A 20,143-nucleotide genomic window follows, 5' to 3' on the forward strand; every position below is an offset into this window, starting at 1 on the left:
TGGAAATACATAATTTAGTCCACTCTATCTGTTGCCCTCATTCATCTTTGCATTTTGTCTCACTGATTGATCCACATATAAAAGCCTTCTAAAAACCATGGTTTTCATTCCCCCAGCTACACTGCTTTGATGATTTCTGTGGTGTCTGCTATCTACTCAAGATAGTGATTAGCAAGTGCTTGAATCTGACAGAAGTCACTTGTGACCAGCCCATGAACTCAGCAGGGAGGAGTGCGCACACTGCAGGGAAGATAAAAAAGCGCATTTCTCATTGTGTGTTGGAGGGGATTTTTGCACATCCCTCTCCCTCTGTCTCTCATGCCTGGCTCAGAATATTTACTTCTGTGTCACCAAACAATTCACATAATGATCAGTCTCCTCTGCCACAGATTGCTGCTCTCAAACAGCATGCACTTCAAACAAGATCAAATAATGAACATATCAGAGGAAAGCTGGCCAGGCTGCTACTTCAAAAAGGAAAGATGAAGACAGTCTAGCTCCTACTTGCCTTCTTCCAGGGTCTTTGCAAATTTCACTTCACTATCTGCTCCCTGAAACTCATTAAAGAAAGGGCGGGCCTTGATTTCGTAGTTTACGCCTTTCTTCAGCTCCGGAATGATAACGCTGTTTTTGGTGGGAGTCCTCACTTCAAAGATCAACCACTCTGATTCTCCATAGGATGCTGGTGTGGGCCGGTACAGAATTTTATATCCTTGAATATACTGGGATTGCTGGTCCACCTGGCAAGAGAGCAGAACACAGAACATATCCATAAACAGGCACCAGGGGTGATGCCCAAGACACCGTGCACGGCCCCTGGACTATCCCTCATGCTACTCAAAGCAAACATCACTGCCAAAGCAGATAAAGGCTCCTTGCATTACAGCAAATTACAGGCCTGACTCACAAGTGCATTAATCTCTTTGATGCTGGTAGAACTGTGCTGGTTTCCCTGGATTTAGGCAGGCATTAAAGGGGGATAATGAAATTGTATAATATGCCCCAGCTCCATGAAATGAACAGTCTCTGCATCCATGGAGCAAAAGAGCTTGGCACAGGCCAGACTGCTGCCCAATTGAATCTGGAGAGCTGGGCTGGACACGTAGAGAAAGGTAGATCTACAGTGCCACAGCTCAGGGTGCTGAATATGGAGATCAAAGAGAGGGCCTGTCAACTCTCCTGAGGTGTGGAAACTTCCCAAAACCCGTGAAATGAGCACCACTTCCTGCCTGCTCCTTTGTGGGGAAAGCAAATTGAGTGGGTGGCCAGCTGGCACTGTGGCTGTGTGAGAGGGCAGAGCTCTCCAAAGAGTTCCCCCATGTCCACCCACCAGTGGGAGGCCCTCTGCTAGAAGGAAAGGCCCAGGATGCAAGAGGGAACATAAAACTCAGTATGGTAACATGGATGAGACTTGGAAAAGCAAATCAAGCTGATGCTCAGTGGTCCCGAGTGCTTTTCAAACTAAGGTAATTTTATACTAAATGTATGGAGAAAGAGATCTGAGTGTAATCAAGGGCAGGTGTGGCTATATGTTTGGCTATAGCTGAAACAGAAAGCTACCTTATACAACTGATCTTTTGTGGACCACTCACTATCTTTTTAACTGCTGGTTTCAATTTCTGATGAATAAGGAAGTCTAATAACAAGCACAATAAAATTTTTAAAGTGCATCAGATTTTCCTGTTTTCAAAAATCTCATACAATGATACATAATAAAACTGTGTGCTTGCAATTTTAATCCAAAGAGCAACACATTTCATTTTTAATAATCACATAAAGAACGCATGTGTTAGCTGAAACTGAGGTAATGCTTATTTTTGAAATTGCAGAGAAGCCACAGGCCACCCAAAAGACTGACAAAAGCTGCCTGTCTGGAAAAGGTTGTTCTGTAAGTAAAGGTCAAACAAAATTTGCTAGGAACCTCAAAGATGCATTAGTTTAGAACAGGAGATTGCCTGCTGCAGGTGGCCATACTGCAGGTGAGAGTGTAATTACTGTGCAGCACAACAGACATTATTACAGCATTGAGGAGCCCTGGGTGTAGGTCAGGACTCCTTTGGGCTACAGCTCTTGTACAAAGTCAAAATGCCTTTTGTTCCTGTTCAAAATATTCTGCTATGGCATGGCCAGCCCGTGCTGTCCCACACTACCCCTGCCAATATATTGGAATGTTCAGATGCAAGACCCACAAAGACCTCAAGGCTCACTCCTTATGGTTTTATTTTTGTACATGGTATAATTATATCCCCAACTTTTTCCTAATTCTGCATTCCATTTTCAAACTGATCATTGAGTTACATTCCTGACTCTCTCAGTTCCTCTGCTATGACCTCCACGTGGCCAACCTTCTGCTTTCCTGCTGCCAGAGCAACACCAATGTGACATTGCCTTTTTGACCTCTTCTCCCTGCACCAGGTGTACTCAGGGCACCACAGGAAAGGAGAGGTTCAGTTGAAGGAAATCTGATTTGGGTGTGTTTGTCAGTGTGTCTGTAGCAGGGAGGTAACACTCTCAAACAGAATTATGCAGTATTTCTCTCTACAGGTGACTGACAGAGAGAATTGCCCGTGTTATCTCATTAAGGGACTGATCCATGTCCTGCTGAAAGCAGTGGAAAGGCTTCAAATGATATGACTGAGGAGGTGCTATAGCTTCCAGAGGAGGACTCTGAAACCCTTACCCTATTGTAAACAGCACTCTCTATGCAGACAAAGATGGAGAAAATGGGTAAAATTTAATGAAAAAGCGGAGCACAACTAGCACTTTTCCCAGGGAAAAACATTTGCAAGCATACAAACTACTCAGCTTCTTAAAGTGTGACCCCACTGCAGTGGAAGCAGGACATCTCAGCAGCACATGTAACCACCAGCAGGGTACAGGTTTGTACTCACAGTCCAATGAACTTCGATTGAGGAGGAAGAAAGGATGGTAGGGTTGTGCAGGTGTAGCACCACGTCACCCAGCTCTCTCTGGACCTGCTTGTGATCCACACCTTGACTTGTTGGTGGAACATCTGCAATAATTTAAGATTCCATTCTCACAAGTACACATGATTGTTGAAATAATACATGCAAATACAAATGAGTGTGTCAGAAAGTATACGATGCTATCACTAACGAAGCTGAACCTAACTACTTCCTAATCATGTCAGAAAAAACTACATGAAGCATTTTCTTGAGCAAATCACCAGCATTTAGGTAGTACCAAATCAAGACACTGCACTTTCTTTGACTGTGAGGGTAATCTGCACGAAAAGACACACCACACTCAAGGAGAGCTTTGTTAAATGCCTACAGCAGCAACTCTTTATTCTTTCCTGCTGGGAAAACATTCTATTGCCCACTGCCAATTCCAAGAGACCAGGAAACCTATAAAGAACAGCAAAAGCAGAAGCTGTATCTTTAGATAAATTCATTACAAACTTACTTGGTGTCACTACAAAATAATGTTAACAACCAGAGAAAAGATAAATTAGTCATATGGCTGCAGCTTCTCTAATGGCAAGAGGCTTCTGTAAACAGGAGGCAGAGCCCAGTTGAGAGCTGTCTGGATTGTCTGATTTTTGGTCTATCTTATAGCTGGAAGGATTATTCATATGCATGAAGGGACAAATTCCTCTCTAAACACGCAATAGTATGACGAAAACACATATTTTTTGCATATTGAGCCCTTGGAAAGCACATTTAACTGAAATGGAATGACTGTCAGACATGTGAAATTTAAAGGGTAATCACTAAGAGGGTATCTAAAACATGTACTATGGAAAGCAGAATAATAGCTTCTGTTCTAGGTTCACATCTCACTCCTTGGTCACCTCATTTTAAACAAATACCATGCTGACTATGGCTAAAATTCTATGACTGGAAATTCATGAAAAGTACTTGCAGTGATTACTACTGAAGTTAGTGTGTAGTCAGTGACAAATCTGGATTTTTAGCAAGCAACATTGGTAATAACAAAAGAACAAAACCAAAAAATCCTCCACTGAGTCACTGCTATATCCCCATGTAGTATGTTCTGCAAACAGTCCATTATCACAGTATTTCCCTCCTCCCAAAGTTTGAAAGCATTAAAGATAAAAGCTTCTGTTTGGGAGCATTGCCTAAATAGCACCGTGCTCAGAATGTAACAGGAAAGCCAGTGGAATAATTAGTTCTAGCTTTGCTAGTCAGAAGAGATGAGTCATCCACAGTATGGATCAAACTATTCACAGCCATTTGCACTTCTGGGCTATAAAATGATGTGTGTGCTCTCTTGTTTCGGCTCCAAGCTTCCAAGACAGGGACTGTCAGTGAAAACACCCAGGAATGAGGTTGTTAATGCCTGTGAAGTGTGAAGATGAAGGTACTAGGAAGGCAGTGCTGAAGGGATGAAGGCACTGAAGGCAGTAACCTACCTTCATCTTGGTTTATGGAATGAACAAGCAGCTAGGACCAGACTATACCACCCTCATGACAAAAGCCAACTGGAAATTCCTGAACTTTCTTAGCTAGACCACAACTTAAACAAAAATGAAATTATATTGGAAGAAGAGCAGAACTGGTCTAAAGGACTTGACACTCAACACATTTGACATATTTCTTAAAATTGGAGAAAATTTTATGTGTTGGTTGTTATTTTCACTGAGTTATTGTGCAGCTCTTGGGTTTTCAGCTCTACTAGGTACCCAGAGAACAGTGAAGCTTCTCCATGTCATTATAAACCATTCAGCTGAGTGAACAGAACATTTGCTGCTCCTCAGAATCAGTTCAGTAATCAGTTAGTTTGGGACAGACACAATACTTCTCATCTCCAGAAATGAAACTACACTACATGAAAAAGAGGCTCGTGCAGCTCTATTCCCAGCAATCAGGAATCACTAAAAGGTTATTACATCACTTCCTGGTAACAGACTTGGGAACCTGTGCAATCCTGATATTCCATGGGGCTGTGACTCTGCTGTCCATACATATCCACTGAAATCGTCAGCCACCAGGAGAAAGGCATAGTACCAAAAGACAGCAATGTGAAACTGGTCACTCCCCAGGGGACATGAGAAAGACTTGCTTTCAGACCAGCTACAGAAAACATGAGAAGTCACCAAAGAAAAACCCTTTGTTTCCTTTAGAGAACTTCCTTTCAAAAACTAATATGTACTTACTTACACAAACAAAGAAACAAACATCCAACACAGACACTCTTAATAAGCCAGTGGGTCAATTTCTCCAGTAAGTAGGAGGATCAGAAAAATAAACAAATAAAAAAAATACAATGTCACTTTTTCTTTGAAAAAGAGTGTGTCTATTTTTCCCCTTCTTAAGAATCTAAGCTTTTCTACTGGACAAATGCAGGCTTCAGAGCTTCAATGCATTGTTTTCTTGTACATCATCCTAAGTGTCCTTTACTGGCTACAGTGAATACAAAGATAGTTTTAATTTTACATAGCTGGACTCAGTCCATAGCTGGACTTCAGTCACAGCTGGAGTCAGTGGGTGACTCCTGACTCCTTCATTCACTTCTACCCAGACTTTTCTTCCACTTGGCTATCTGTAAGCACTGCTTTCTGCCCTATTTTACTTCCAACAGTTGTACTATGGAAACACTTGTAACATACTGCCAAAACCTCTTTACTCGTTCGTGATGCCAAATTCCTTCAAATTTTCAACTTTTCTCTTTCCTATTGCAGCAGAAATCAACTTAGATTACATGCTGCTTCTCTCCCTGTCTCAGTCTTAAGCCTTATTTGATTCACTGGACATAGTAATAACATTTCCATGGAATTTGAGGATTTGTATGGGAACTCAAAAACACAGGGATTACTTTGGTTGCTAGCAAGAGCTATTCTGCAAGTTGTAACTACCTTTGGATGAGAGACACCAGGGTTCCCTTAGGCAATGCAACATGCTGTCAGAGTCTGTGTTTTAGAGAAATGCAAGTTTAAGCACTGTATTTTACTGTAGTATATATTATGGCCAAGATAGGTAGACAGTTGAAAGTTACCAAAATTCCTGCATCTGGTATTGCTTAGGCAACTTGTGACAGCTGCAGTGGACACCCAAAATGTTCAGTATCAAAAACTTACCTTGAGTTTTCACTGGATCAGATATTTGGCTCGGGTCGCTCAGCCCATATGCATTAGCTGCTCTCACAAGGAAGAGATAAATTGCATTAGGTTTTAGCCCTTTAACTGCAAAACTCTCAGTTTTCACATTTTCAGCTACAGTTTGCCAGCTGCTCCCTGATGCATGGCTAAGGATAAAACACACAACAGCAGGTTAGCACGTGGTTCTTTAGCAACACATTACACGTAAACATAGAGACAGCAAGATCACACGAGACTCACGTACCTGAAGGCCTCAATTATGTAAGAGGTTGGTGTTGCACCTGAATTCAAATTAGGTTGCCATGACAATGTTACTGTATTTCTGCTGACATCTGTAACCTCAGGCTTTGATGGAGCACTAGGAATCAAGTTTGGGTCAGTGGGTCTTGGTGGCTGCACTGGGACTCCAAACTCTGACAAAAGGAGAGAGAAACGCTGAGCATGGACAGGAAGCAGCTGTAAGCTAAATGCTGCTCACATCTGCACTGGCAGTTAATGACAGAGTCAGATAACTTCTACATTTCAATTTCTTCCTTTCCATCATGTATTTTCTCCTGATGGAGTTACCTTGGACCTCTATGAAGGCGCTCCACGTGGCTTCACCACTCGGGGTTGAGGCAATGCAGGTGTAGCGGCCGGTGTCGCCCAGCTGAATGGGAGAGGAGAAGAATAAACACTTGAAACGATCAGGCACTCAGTGGGCTAGAAAAGCAATTACAGCTCTCCACGTTCCCCCATGAATATGGATAAAGGTATTAGCCTGCAAAAACTTTGCAGCAGAAACTCTCCTTCCATTAGAAGTTATGATTTTGCCAAAGCAAAAATGGGTGTTTATTTCTGAGCAGATTCTAATTTAATGTTAACTATTCTGTAATGAGCAAACTGAAGGCCATTTCCTGTAGCATTTATTCCTTACTCTGCAGAGGTCCTAACAACTAAATTGAGAAGGAACTCAGATGACAAGACCCCATACAACTGTCAGCCTTCTACATATATAATGCCCGGGGATTTATCAGGACTGGAGCACTGGAGAACACGTCACCCTTAAGCAAGCTTAAATATTGCACAGGGTACATATGAGGCTCCCTGTGTTAGTATAAATTTCACTCTACAGCAGACCCAAAAAAGAATCTCCATATGCTATCCTCATCCAGTTCTCTGTGTTGGATTATTTGTCCATATGTGACTTAATCACATTTCAAAAGTGTTTCTTTTTTTTCTCCCAAAAAAGAAATGTTATCCTCCTCAGGTCCCAGCCTCAGCAGATGAACTGAACGGAAGTGATCAAAAATCAGAGATTCAAGCTCTAAGTCAGTCTAACTTGTAACTGGCAGCAGGGCAACTCTAGGGAATATGGTAAAGTGATGTATTCAGCCTAATCTAAAACAAAATAATTACTTCATTTCAAACCACAGAAAAGATAGCAGAGAATATCTAGTATGCTACAACTTTCCATTTTAGAACATTTTGAAGTGTGAAATGCATGACCAAAAGCAATACTGGCCAGGTACTATAAGTCCCTGAGGAAGTCAGGCATTTGTCAGGTTAAGCATTTTAAGCTATGTTACACTGATAAGTGAGCATGTTTAAACACTAAAAGCTCTGATGAAAAAGCTGCGTATGTGGCTCTATTACTGAATATGCTAAACAAAGTTTTTCTTAACAAAAATTTTAATTAACTAGATCATTTTAATCTATTAATGCTAAAGCCCAGATAATGTAACAATTTGTCTTACCAATACATATTCCCCTTTATGTTTTAAGTGCCAAATAATTCCCTTAATTAATACCTTTTTAGAACATTTTTCATTATGAAAATAATGTGCCCTAGGCAACTGTTAAGCATAAAGAACGTACTATCTGAAAATATGAAGTATCAAATATTTTAGTTCATTTATGTAACCTTTCATTAATTCTAAACATAGGGTTTACTGCATCAAAAATGCCTGGAGGTGAAAGCACAAAATGAAACAAAGCAAGAAAACCCATTTGCCAGTTCAGGCTACCTTGGCATATCTGATCTGCAGTGCTCCTGTCTCCAGCTGCTTGATGCGAGAGTCTTGGGTGGAAATGAGGATGCCATCCTTTTTCCAGAGGATAGTGGGCATTAAAGTGCCTGTGGCCACACAGTTGAGTACCAGAGTGCCATCCACAGCTACAGTCTGGTTCACAGGACCCTGCCGAATGACAGGGGGCGGCCGGTCCGCAATCACTGCCAGGAGGAACAACAGGAATGACATCTCTGCAACTGGAAGCAATTTTCTAATCATCTAAGCAACAGCAGTTGCTTGAGGCTTTGAAACAAACTAAAAATAATTAAACAAGTAATTAAAGTTGGAGGCATGCATAATTCAGGGCAGGGTGCATTATAATGATGCAGAGCTAGGGATGTTTAAAATGATACATAACGCAATATTTTCAGAACAGAGAAAGGACTGCATATTACACACTGCTATCCTCCAGGCATTCTCCAAGTCCAATGTCTTTATGAAGTGATAATGGAAAAAGAAAGGACTTCCCAGAGTCTTTGGCAAGGCAGAGATTTCACCTCTCACCATTTCTCATCTTTCACCACTGCCAGGCCTGTGTAATACAGCATAAATACTTCCAGCATTTAAAGACAGAGCAAAAGGAGGTAGGCAATCAGAGGGTAACCTCACAAATACTCCACTGCTTAAATAACCATTTTGTATGTGCCACCAGCTCATCTTGGTGCTGTGTTGTAATCGTGAGATGCCGAGCAGTAGGGTAAAGCTAACACAAATGGATAGAACCATTTTGGAAAGTTCCTAAAGAAAGTTCCTTCTTCTGTGAAATTTTTTTCCAGTAGTTTCTGACTTTTATGAGGACTTCAGAGCCACAAAGAAATCCCACTGTCTATGTCAATTTTAATGCATCTTTCACACAATGGAAATTAAGCGCTATTGATGGGTTATTTAATTATACTGCACAGAAAAATATAAACCAGTCTCAGTATTCACTGAAAAAAAATAATTGGTAGTATTCCATTATGCAGAAAAGAGGTAAAAGTTATATTTTTGTGTTTTGGGGATCCACTTTAGCCATAATTTTAAATGTCATAAATCTGTTCAGCAGTGGCATGGGGCTCACGTAACTTAAAAACTGGTTTGGTAGCTCAAATATAAACCTGAAGTTCTGATAATTTGTGAACATTAGATATTTCTAAATTACTTTTCATAACAACAGACAGGATGTTAGCATTGGTTTTTTGGCTAAATTCCAACTCCCATAATTTCATTTGCATGTTCAAATAACACTCTGTTTTCAACTGCATTATTTATCCTTTAGTTCTTGTCCCAACCTGTTGCTACAAACTTTAAGGCCATTAAAATCCCTCTCTGCATAGACAGACATAATAAGCCTACTTATAATTTGCATTTGACTTTGACAAGTTTGTAAAGAACTTTGCAGTTGGCAAAGGTAAGGAGTTGACTGATCTGCGCTTTATAGGAGAAATCTAATGACACTGAAATTCATGGCTCATTTAAGGCCACTGAAGTTGATGGCAACTCCTCCTACCTTTAGGAAAACCATTCATAAAGTTATTCTAATACCTTTACAAATATTCAGCATATTCCGCCTTCGCTTTTACAGAAGTACCAAAAACTGTCTCAAGACATTATAAAAAAAAATCTACTCATCAGATCAATCCAGAGCATACAGTAAAGAGAATGCATTTAAAATTATTATTTCCAAGTTCAGATGGCATAGGTCATTAGCAGAAAACTGTTGTAAATATACTTCTCACCCTGCAATGGCCTTCTCCCCAGTGAAAAAAAATGGAAAAAAGAGGATTAGGAAATGTGGCTTACAATTTGTGAGGAGCCAGAAGGGATGTAGCCCTATTCCTCCTATAGGAGGGGAGGGGGAGATAAATAAATAAACAATTTTATACTACAGGTTCACTGCATGTTTCTAGTACTTTATTATTTCTATGTTCTCTACAGGGCAAAGGGCTATTTTATAGAAGCTTCTCAGACAACAGCTTCCCTCTGCTCAAATCCTCTCTCTTATCCTCTTCCTCTGTAAATGCTAAAATTAGTATTTTCCCCATGTATCTCTGCTGTTAAAAATAAGACGTATTTCTGATAATTGGCCAACTGGTCTCACATTACTGCTTGTAGTCATGCTCCCTGTAGCTTTCTCATCTTGTATTCCTTCCTAACTACTCCTAAAAAGGGATGCATAATTTCTGTTATTCTGCTGATCTCCATACAGGTTGACAATTTTTTTCTTCCTAGCTAAAACACAGTCTTAAGAAACAGGGGGCAAAAAACAGGTCAATGAAGGGCTAAATGAATGGCTACACAATAAAAGGGATAAAGAACCAAGCAGCAAGCAAACTGAGAGTAAATTAAATCAAGTGGGAGAAGTTAAAAAAGAGTCAGGTAAAAATTAACAGATCTGACAAAGATCCATACACTGAATACTTACCAAGAACAAAATGGAAATATAGAGTTACACATCATCCAGAATTGTAAGCCCCTGACAGAGATAGCCAAACGAGGATTTTTATGTTCAAAGAAACATGCAATCCACATTTATGCAAAACAGATTTCAAAGTAGTGTCACATCACCGCACTGCTGTCTTCAAACAAAAATAAAAAAACTTGGAAACGATAAAATGAATCTATGATTACCATCTGTAACTTCCAAGTAGGCTTTTGTTATGATACTTCCTGCAACATTTAAAGTCTGGCAGATGTAGTACCCCACATCAGATCTCTGCACATTGGTGATGGTGAGGTCTCCTGTCTGGGAAACTGAAAATCTGCTGGATGACTGAGGGGGCTGGTATGAGAAAAGCAGATTCTAAAAGATATACAGGAAAGAAAGTGGGGAAAAAATAGGTTATAAAAATTCAAATATCAATATGCATAAGTTTAATACAGCTAAACAAATTAATCTTTTCATATTATACAGAAAACATTCTGCTCTTCATGTCTTAAGCTTGTCTACACCACAATGGGCATAGCTTCTGTAGGACTTTTTAATGGTAAAATAGGTGCAGATGTGCACATAGAATTGTGTAAGACCTTTGAGATTGCTCTAACACTGTCTAAGATCGATACTGGGCTTTGCACCAAGAGTAACAGAGTCTAGTGGAGATGTGAAATGTACAGATGCCACAATGGTGCAAGCAACTGTGGTGAACCTCAGTAATTTGCTTCAATGTTCTTTTTTAGAACTTGCTCCAGGGCATTCGTTTGCTTTCATTTAAATGCAGATGGTGGTTTACTTATCTGTATTTTAACATTTGCCTTCCTACAAATGGAGCAGTTTTTAAAAAAAGAGATGCTCTGTAGGTCTCTCTGAATAGAGTGTTTGTGTTTTCTGAAAAGTTGTATAATACTGAATTAAATACTATACCTATTTAGATAGTTTGGGTATGAAGTACACAGTGTTTACCAAAAATTAGTTGGGGGTTGAATTTCTACCTCTGGTTGAACAACTTGTGAATAACAATAGTTTAGGAGGATATATTTAGTTCTTTTTCTTAGCTAACTATATTTTGCATGTCCAAAAATTGTCCAAAGGAATGGGACACAATATCCAGTACTAGAAAACCCTATCCTCAACCTCCTCTTTCATTTCTCTCAATCATCACAAGTGGTCACCACTCAGCTGAGTCAAAAACGAGTGGGGAAAAAAAAAGATGTATTAGACAGCATGTGGCTAAATAAATAAAAGAAAATAAAAAAGTAGATAAATAAAATACGAGCATAATATACTGCTATATATATACCACTGAAGATTATAATCTAAATTTGGTCGGCAGTCTAGTTGTACGTAGGTATTCAGACAAAAATGTTGCAAATGGAGTAAAGAAGCCCATCTCCAAGTGTTCTCAATTTCTCTGCCCTATTGTTTTGAAGCACAAAGAACCCTGTCATATACTCTTGCACCATTCAGTCCTTCATTCACAGGAAAACCAGAATCCCATACTCCTTCTTTCCTTCCAATAAAGAATACTTTGTGCCACATACCTCCTTCAAAAGATGACTGAAAGAAAACTGCAATTCTCTTGCTGTGCTATATTGTGTTTCACCCACTAGCTTTCAAGGTCCTTTACAAAGAAGATGAAAATAATTTTCCCTCCCATTCAAATAAGGAACTTGGGAGAAAAAGTGACCTATTCAGGTATGATCTGTCAGTCAACTGATGGAGTTGGAAAGTAGTTCTCCTCAGCCCAGAACCAGAGTCCTGCCCATGCAGTGGTGCAGATCAATGCAGCCAATAGTTTAGTTTGCCAGAAACTCAAAAACACATGACAAATTAACAGCTGCACCATAAAGCCAGAGCCAAACTTTCTGAAAATCTGGGATTGTTTGGGGGCTTCGACCAAATTTCAGCATAAGTCATCTCTCCATTTCTTAAAAGTTCTCCCTGTTAGGTGAAATAGATTATCAGACTAGTGAAACATGGAATGTTTCTAGCTGATTCACAGATTTATTTTTACATTCACGGAGGAAACAGGAGACAGCAAAACATAGATTCTATCTAGTAAGACTGACATCACCTAACGTGCACATGCCTCAGAAGCAAAGAATAAGTATCCAGCATCTCCAAACTCTAGACTTGGTTTACACATCTTTAAAACAATAATTAAAACACTTTTCTGTCACATGAAATAATTTCTTGAAGAAACTGCCAGGAAGGAGGACAGAAAGGCTGTTTCACCTGGCTCCCTTCTCTCCTCCAGAAGATGGCTGGCTGAGGGTTCCCCGTTGCTTCACACTGGAAAGTCACTGTCCGCCCCAGTGCAGCCACCTGGTCTCGAGGCTTTACAACAAACTGGGGGGGCTCTGAAAGGAAAACACCAACAACAAATCAATCACACTGCCATCAGCTGATTTGAAAGAGCAATTTGCCTCCTGAGTTTTAATGGTATAAACCAGAACAGTTAGGTTTCTTTAATAAGGAGAAGCAGCACAAAGACACATTGGTCTCTAAAAGCCACAGCTTCAGCATCACTCAGATCATCTTTTCTGTCTGGACCTCCCAATTAAAACTCTGACTGTGCAACACATGCTTTTAGTGCTTACCCAGTGTACAAGGAAATGAGTCCCACCAGCTTGATGAGACTGCTGCAGAGCAACAGTCACCAATACAAACAAATCTGCTACAATTTGGTTTTTAGAGGAGGAATAGGGCTGTGAGCCAGAATGGAGAAATCTTTGAGGGACAACTGGCCCAGAGGTCACACTTTGTTAAGGGCTACAAGACACCCTGCTGAGCAACTATGAATTCAGTCTTACACACACAAAACTCATCATCTCTGATTCAGGAAAGCTGAGGGGAGAAAAAGCCCTTAAGTGCTTATATAAGAGACTATTGATGTAGTCATGATCTCAAAAAAAAACTTGAAGTCAAAAGCCCAAGAAATACTATTCAAATTATAACCACTTAAAATCTCCAGTTCAAACACACTGAGAAGGAATGATTTTAAAGGAACAGCAGAGCTAAATGTCTTCCTCATTTACATATGCAAGAGCATGTTCAAACAAAATATATATGCAAATGAAGGCAAATTTGAAACATCTGCTCAGTCTAACATTATAAATACTGCCAGCATTGTTTGATTTATACTGACTTCAACAACCCCTTCATCCAGTAGTAAGGAGAATGTCAAAAAATCATGTCAGTCACATAAAATAAAAAAAAAAAATCAGCATAGATGGCATTGGTGATGCTAGCACAGAAAAAAATCTAGCATGTTCTATAGGCTGTTAACTCTTGCTTCGTGAAAAATGTGCATTAAATTAAAGCCCATTTATTTATTAATTTCCATTTTTTCTGATCATCTGCCTAAAACTAATTATGCTCTTCCCTTTCTTTGGATTGAGACTAAAGGGGATGTTTTGTATCTGACTTTAAGAAATCAAATGATTATGATATTCATTTCCTTTTTTTCCCCTTGCAAACATTGATGTTTTCACAAGATTTTCCTTGTAAAACAGTGCAAAATATGTAATTCAAAGATGTGTTTGGCAAACATCAAGCGGTACTGGCTTTATCTAGAATAAATTCAATAACACTTATGTCCTTCTTTAAAAAAAATGCTTTCAGTGTTCCTGTGGACCAATTCTTGCAGTTATCTGTTCCCTCTGCCTTGTGTCTACTCCCTGGTGAGCTCATATCAGAATATATTCTTCCTACGACCCTCCTGCTTTGAGAGGAATTTTTGAAGCATAGCACTATTGTCTATATTTGGATGCAAATGCTACCTCTCCTAGCATTTCCTTAGATAAGAAACTATGCAAAGCAAGGCTAAGATTGACCCACTGTAATTAACTGACTTCAAAACATTTAGCTCTGAAACATCCAACCAGTACCTCCTCGGCAGAAGATGCGGGAAGACTTTGACATGACAGCAGGTTTAATTTGGGAAGGAGGGAGAACTGGCTGGGGGTTGTGAGCCATGGAGAGGGGGAAATGGAGATGAGGGTGAGGCACCTTTGTTATGCTGCTAGGTTCTAGTAACGAGAATAAATTTAGCATACAGTTAAATGTAGGGCTTGGCAGGTTCTGTCCTAGCCTCTGACACAATGCCACGCAATGTGGAACTGAGGGCTTCTAAACCCTGAGCTACTGCAGAGGATTTATGAGGCTTCAGGTTTTGTTGGACTCAAGGACACATACAACTATAAAGGAAATAAAATGGTTCTGATCACTGGAGAAATAGCTGGGTGGTTGTGATTATAGTGCCTCGAGATGACCATTCAGGGACTACTTAACACAAAAAGGAAGGGGAATTTAGTCTTATAGGCAGCCATGGTAGAATTTATTAAATATAAACAGGTACATATTTGTCTAAGTATTATTCTAAATACATAGTTATACTATGTAGAGATACTACTCTATTATATTTTTATTATATTATATATTTTTAGAGATACTACTCTAAAAATATATGCATATTGCCCATATATGTATTATTCTAAATCTATTGCAATTAAGGTAAATAATAAAAATCTTATTAGCTTCAGTGTCAGAAGAATTAAACAGGGTTAAGTAAAACTATTATTAAATTCCATTCTGTGTTAACTGTACTGAATTCTTTTTCACTGCCTCTTTTTTAGCATCATTTAGTTTTATTTCACACCTTGGGTCACATACATGCGGTATGTAATGATGAGACTGTAAAAGATGCCAAAATAATAAATCCCTGTAAGAAAATCACAACTTCTATCCTAGAAACCTTTTAACCAAACACAATTTTTTCAGCACACTTTGAAGTTCAAGCCATGCAGTCACTGAAGAAAGGAGACATTAGGATTTGACTCGCCACATAGTATAAAAACAGACAGAAAATTTGCAACCCGTTACCTTTCTCTTTGCCATTAAGTTACCCATACTTCATGCAGAATTTATTCTGTTCGATGTGTCTTGCCAATAACAAGTGAAAGATGGGAGCTGAGTGGTTGGAGGACATGGAAGGGGATGGATGGGAAGGGGAGGAGAAGTTCCCGTCACAGTGACACGATGACTAGAAGATGGCCAATAAAATTTCAACTTACCAGACACAACTAAAAACAAAAACAAAACAAAAAGAAAACATGGAATAAATAAAATTGAAACAGACATGAAACAAAGCAAAGAATAAAGCAAAATTGAAAAAAAAAATTAGAAAATGGATCCTTGGTAAGGACCTTAGAAAGCAAACACATATTCTGATATATGAAAAATAGGTTTATAGTGTTGAACGACATTTTTGTATTTTGATTTTTTAACAGCAGTCTCTATCACACACTGAAAAGCAGGTGGTAGAGGAAAATGGGTAACAGACTGAAATACTGGCCAGGCAGTCTAGGTTCTACTCCAAGCCTTTCTGATGAACTGATGCATACCTTGAGTAATTTTTTTTCCCCACATTATTATTATTCATTCACATCAAGTTTTTTCCATGGCAAAATTAACTTAAAATCTCCAGTAAATATCAATTTGCAACATTGCCGAAATGGACCAGTAATATTTACAGCCTTTTTAAAGCATCCAAACATTTACAAATGGAATATATTTTTCTGAAACCAATATCTGTTAAAAAAAAGTTTTTTAAAAAAAAGAATAAAATGCTAAGGCATTTAGGCCACACACAAATCTCTTTAGTATAGGATTGCTGAGTCAAGGACATAAGGCTCACTAATAAACTGTAAATGCAAAGTATACCACAATTAAAACAAGTTTGAAAAGATTCCTAACCCTGTTCTTTGTCCCCCAAACTGGAATTTCATTAAAATATTCAAAACAAAACATTTATTAAAAAACATTAGATGTTTTGGAAATTATCAGTGGTACATTATCAAATATTAAATTATCCTTCAACCATAGTTCAAAATTTTCATAAACTTTGAAATGGCTCAGATCCTGGCAAGATAACTTTGCTTATAGAAGATAGGCATGTTAGAAATTATTCCAACCTCATATCAGTGACGGAAGGAACAGATTGAAAATAAAAAAAAAAAACCCAGAAGTAATGCATTTTGAAAATATACACAGATACAGACCAAAAAAGAAAAAAAGTTAATTAAAAAATAGATTAATTGGTGATAATTACAGTAAAGGTCCAAAAATATATAATTTTTTAAATGCATGCTACACTTTGGTCTCATCGCTTTATGCTGAGAGTAAACCAGCTCTTGTTCAGCATGGGCACACTTTCATGTCGAGTAGCTAAGCACCCTCAATTCACCATCCTCTGATAAACACATGCAGGAAACCAGAAATATCCACTTTGCCAACATTCATTAGGCATGAGGAATCCTGGCTACCTGTTCTAATAAATACAGAGGACTCCAGGTGTGTTACAAAAAAAGGCAGAAAGAGAATCAGATAGAATATCAGAATGTGGAACATGTTGAAGACAAGAACCTGCAACTGCATATGCCAAACCCAGATCAACCAGATTTGAGTTTCATAAGAGACATTTTTTTTATTTAGGAAATAATCTCAAAGAGAGGAAGTTTCAAATACCATTTGACAAAGATTTGAGTTTTAAAGAATTATTCTGGATATGCACTAGCCTTCTTTAAATGGTATTTCTCAAAAAGAAAATCAGTGTGCATTACTGTGCTCAGTTTATCTGTAAATCTACAGTTCCTAATGACCAAGAAATGCTACACACGAATTCCCGAGAGAAATCTGCTCTTCCCCAGGATTCAGCTCCCAGCTACTCTTGTTCATGTGTAAGTCTGTATTTCCCAGTAACTGTTGCTTTTCAACTGAAAAGCTCTTTACTAAACTTGCAATCTGACGTGCTCTGGAATTAGAAATGATTCTCCACAAAACACCACTCATTGTACACGAAACAGCCTGATAAGAGACTTAATGGAATGAAATTCTTGCACAGAGAAAGCAACTCTAAATTTTTTTTTTTCATTTGTTGAGTAGTGCCAAGAAGAGGAAAGTTCAGCCTTCTCAGTAGCAATGCAGAGCTGCTCAAGTCCTCTACTGTAAAATGCCTAACAGGGTGCTCAATTATATTTCCACAAATTAAATTAACTTTTAAGTGCTGAATTTCCCCTTTTTCTTTTTGTTAGACATTTCTTACTGTAGGTCAAAAATAACCCTGTCAAGCAAATATATTTTTTGGTCCACCTGTGAAAACAGAGGGGACACTGATACATGAAAATAAATCCCTGTAGAAACAGGGCATCACATTGGTTGCAAATCTGTGGAAAGGGCAAAGGGTGAAGTTTCATAGAAAAAATTTGAACAATTCTGTCAGAAGGATATCATGTGGTTTAAAGGAATAACAATAATAGCAACATCTACAACAAAGACCACATTCTTAGTTTGATTTGCAGCCTATTGATATCTAAGGTTACTAAAACTGAAAAGTAAATAGTTTTTCCTCTATTATAGCACATTTTATTTGACACCACTTTCAATTAATTTTCCCTGTGTTAATCATGGCTTTTCACATGGCAATTAGGTGGAATAACCTGTTTGTAAAGGCAGGAAGTTAGCATGTAAAACCGCAACTACCAAAGGAATAATATTTTTTGCCTTTCATATAATTTCCTTGACATGCAAGGCTTTTCATGGAAGACGTGTCCAGTTGCTGAACAAAAACCAAAAGAAAAGTGGTTTCCAGTCTAGCGACGTGATCTTTTAATGCCTTATTCTTTCCAGCAATCCTATCAAGCTCACTGGGACTATTGGTATCATTAAATCCACTCACAGGAGTAGGAATTTGCAGTTTTAGGACTTAAACTACAGCCCTAGTACAGTTGCCAGATGTTAATGGAGCAACTATTACATTTGACAGATGTAGCTTTGTAGGTTCACATGATAATCAGGTTGGAAAGAACCTCAGAGGTCTCCATTCCAACCTCCTGCTCAAGAGGGTCAGCTACAGGGTCAGTCAGGGCTTGATCCAGTCAGGGCCTGAAAAATTGCAAGGAATAACAATGCACAGACTCTGGCAGCCCACTCTGCTGCTTGGCTGCCCAGCCAGTGGAGAAATGCCTTTTCCCATCCAGCCTCAATCTGCCTTGTTTCAACTTAAATCCATCCCATCTTGTGCTCCATCCACGCACTGCTGGGATGAGCCTGGGTCTGTCTCACCCTCGAGTCTCATATGAGACCTCAACATGCTGTGTGCAATGCCTACGCCTCAAAAAGGCCCATTTTGTGCCTCATTTTGTAGCTTTCCTCACAGAGGAGAAGGTAAATGTTGATCTAGTGTTTCTCTAGAACCCACTGGGTTCCTCATATTTAAAATAAAACATTACAGCGTTGCATCCGTTTTTTTCGCTGCCATTAGGGAAGTTAAAAGCTTCAAGTACACCACTCTTGATAGCTTGGTAGCAATTATCTATCTCAAAAGGAGTAGAATTATAGACATTTTAATTTATGTATAATAATAAGATGCTTTTGAGATCTTGGGATCCAAGGTGGTACTTAACTACTAAAGAGTATTTTGTTCAGCGTGTTTAATACTCATTAATTATTGTTCTCAATATACTATTTATAAATATCTTCCAGGTGCTTGGAAGATATCCTGTTATTTAACTGCCACAAGTTGAACACTTTTGATTGAAGCTCAATGTATTTCCCTTTTGATTATTTAAAAAAAAAATCTTCATGTCTTCAAGGACTGCTGGACACCAACAGAGGTTATTATAAAAGAAGCAAGAAAGTATAACTCTACACCAGAGAAATTAAACAATCCCAATTTTCAGGCCAATAATTACTCACAACAATCAAGCTCATATCCAAACTTTAGCTTCTGTATAAATAATTGGCCATTATGACTAATCTAGAAAATGGCAGTCACAATGAAATTCGGATTCCTTTCAAGTGATTTTGTGATACATTAATCCCAGTTCAAGTGAAATATATCAGAGATTGCATGTGCCTGTAGGAATGAAGTGGTAGGAGATGGGACAGGAGTATGAGCAGATGTGCTGGAGTAGACAGTGGAGTGAGAAGCGGAAATTTCCATTGGGATTGGCTGGGTCCAGACTAGACAGTGAGAGGGGAGAAACTGCAGAGCTAACAACAGAGACAGCACAGAGATTGCTGTGTTATCTGTCACGGAGCTGAAATTCAGCTGTTTGTCATCTTCACATGAAATAAACAGGAAACCCACAGTTTATGACCTCTATCTGAATTTTGTGTACCCACACATCTGAAATGTGGGGGTACAGAAAATTTGGGTACTACAGTCACATGTAGAGGAAATATAAGAGTCTGATTATGTTTAGCAAACTGGTCAAACTCTGACTTTTCACACCTTAAAAAACAAACTAACAAAGAACACTGAATAATTCCAAACAAAAACTCTGCAAAAAGCTGCCAACATCTTCTCTTCAAAAATGTGTTTAACTTCTAATCCTGCTAAATTCTGAAATCTAATGAAACACTTTTTATGTTCAAATATCTGAATGAGGACCATTGAATACCTCCCTGCAACATGACTACCAGATATTTATGTTGGTGTTTTGCAAAAACTATTATTAAGGGAGATAGTTTAAGACAATGTGCCATGTTCCACTTCCTATCTGGTGATTTGTAGGCTATTTGTTCTTATCA

At 38.7% G+C, this 20,143-nt stretch overlaps 1 protein-coding gene across 8 annotated transcripts in view; it reads right to left on the reverse strand.

Annotated features, from left to right (window-relative positions):
* Positions 1 to 20,143, reverse strand: part of ROBO1 (roundabout guidance receptor 1) — a 687,859-nt gene that overhangs the window by 50,658 nt on the left and 617,058 nt on the right. For all 8 annotated transcript variants that reach the window (XM_036406668.2, XM_036406676.2, XM_036406700.2 and 5 more), the window contains 8 exons: positions 12,785 to 12,909; positions 10,744 to 10,915; positions 8,089 to 8,294; positions 6,650 to 6,731; positions 6,327 to 6,495; positions 6,062 to 6,228; positions 2,892 to 3,013; positions 509 to 740 (listed from right to left, as the gene is read on the reverse strand). In XM_036406668.2, the coding sequence (XP_036262561.1) occupies positions 509 to 740; positions 2,892 to 3,013; positions 6,062 to 6,228; positions 6,327 to 6,495; positions 6,650 to 6,731; positions 8,089 to 8,294; positions 10,744 to 10,915; positions 12,785 to 12,909 (1,275 nt within the window). The remainder of the gene's footprint in view (positions 1 to 508; positions 741 to 2,891; positions 3,014 to 6,061; positions 6,229 to 6,326; positions 6,496 to 6,649; positions 6,732 to 8,088; positions 8,295 to 10,743; positions 10,916 to 12,784; positions 12,910 to 20,143) is intronic.

Source organism: Molothrus ater, chromosome 2, assembly GCF_012460135.2.
Source record: "Molothrus ater isolate BHLD 08-10-18 breed brown headed cowbird chromosome 2, BPBGC_Mater_1.1, whole genome shotgun sequence".
NCBI classification, from domain to species: domain Eukaryota; kingdom Metazoa; phylum Chordata; class Aves; order Passeriformes; family Icteridae; genus Molothrus; species Molothrus ater.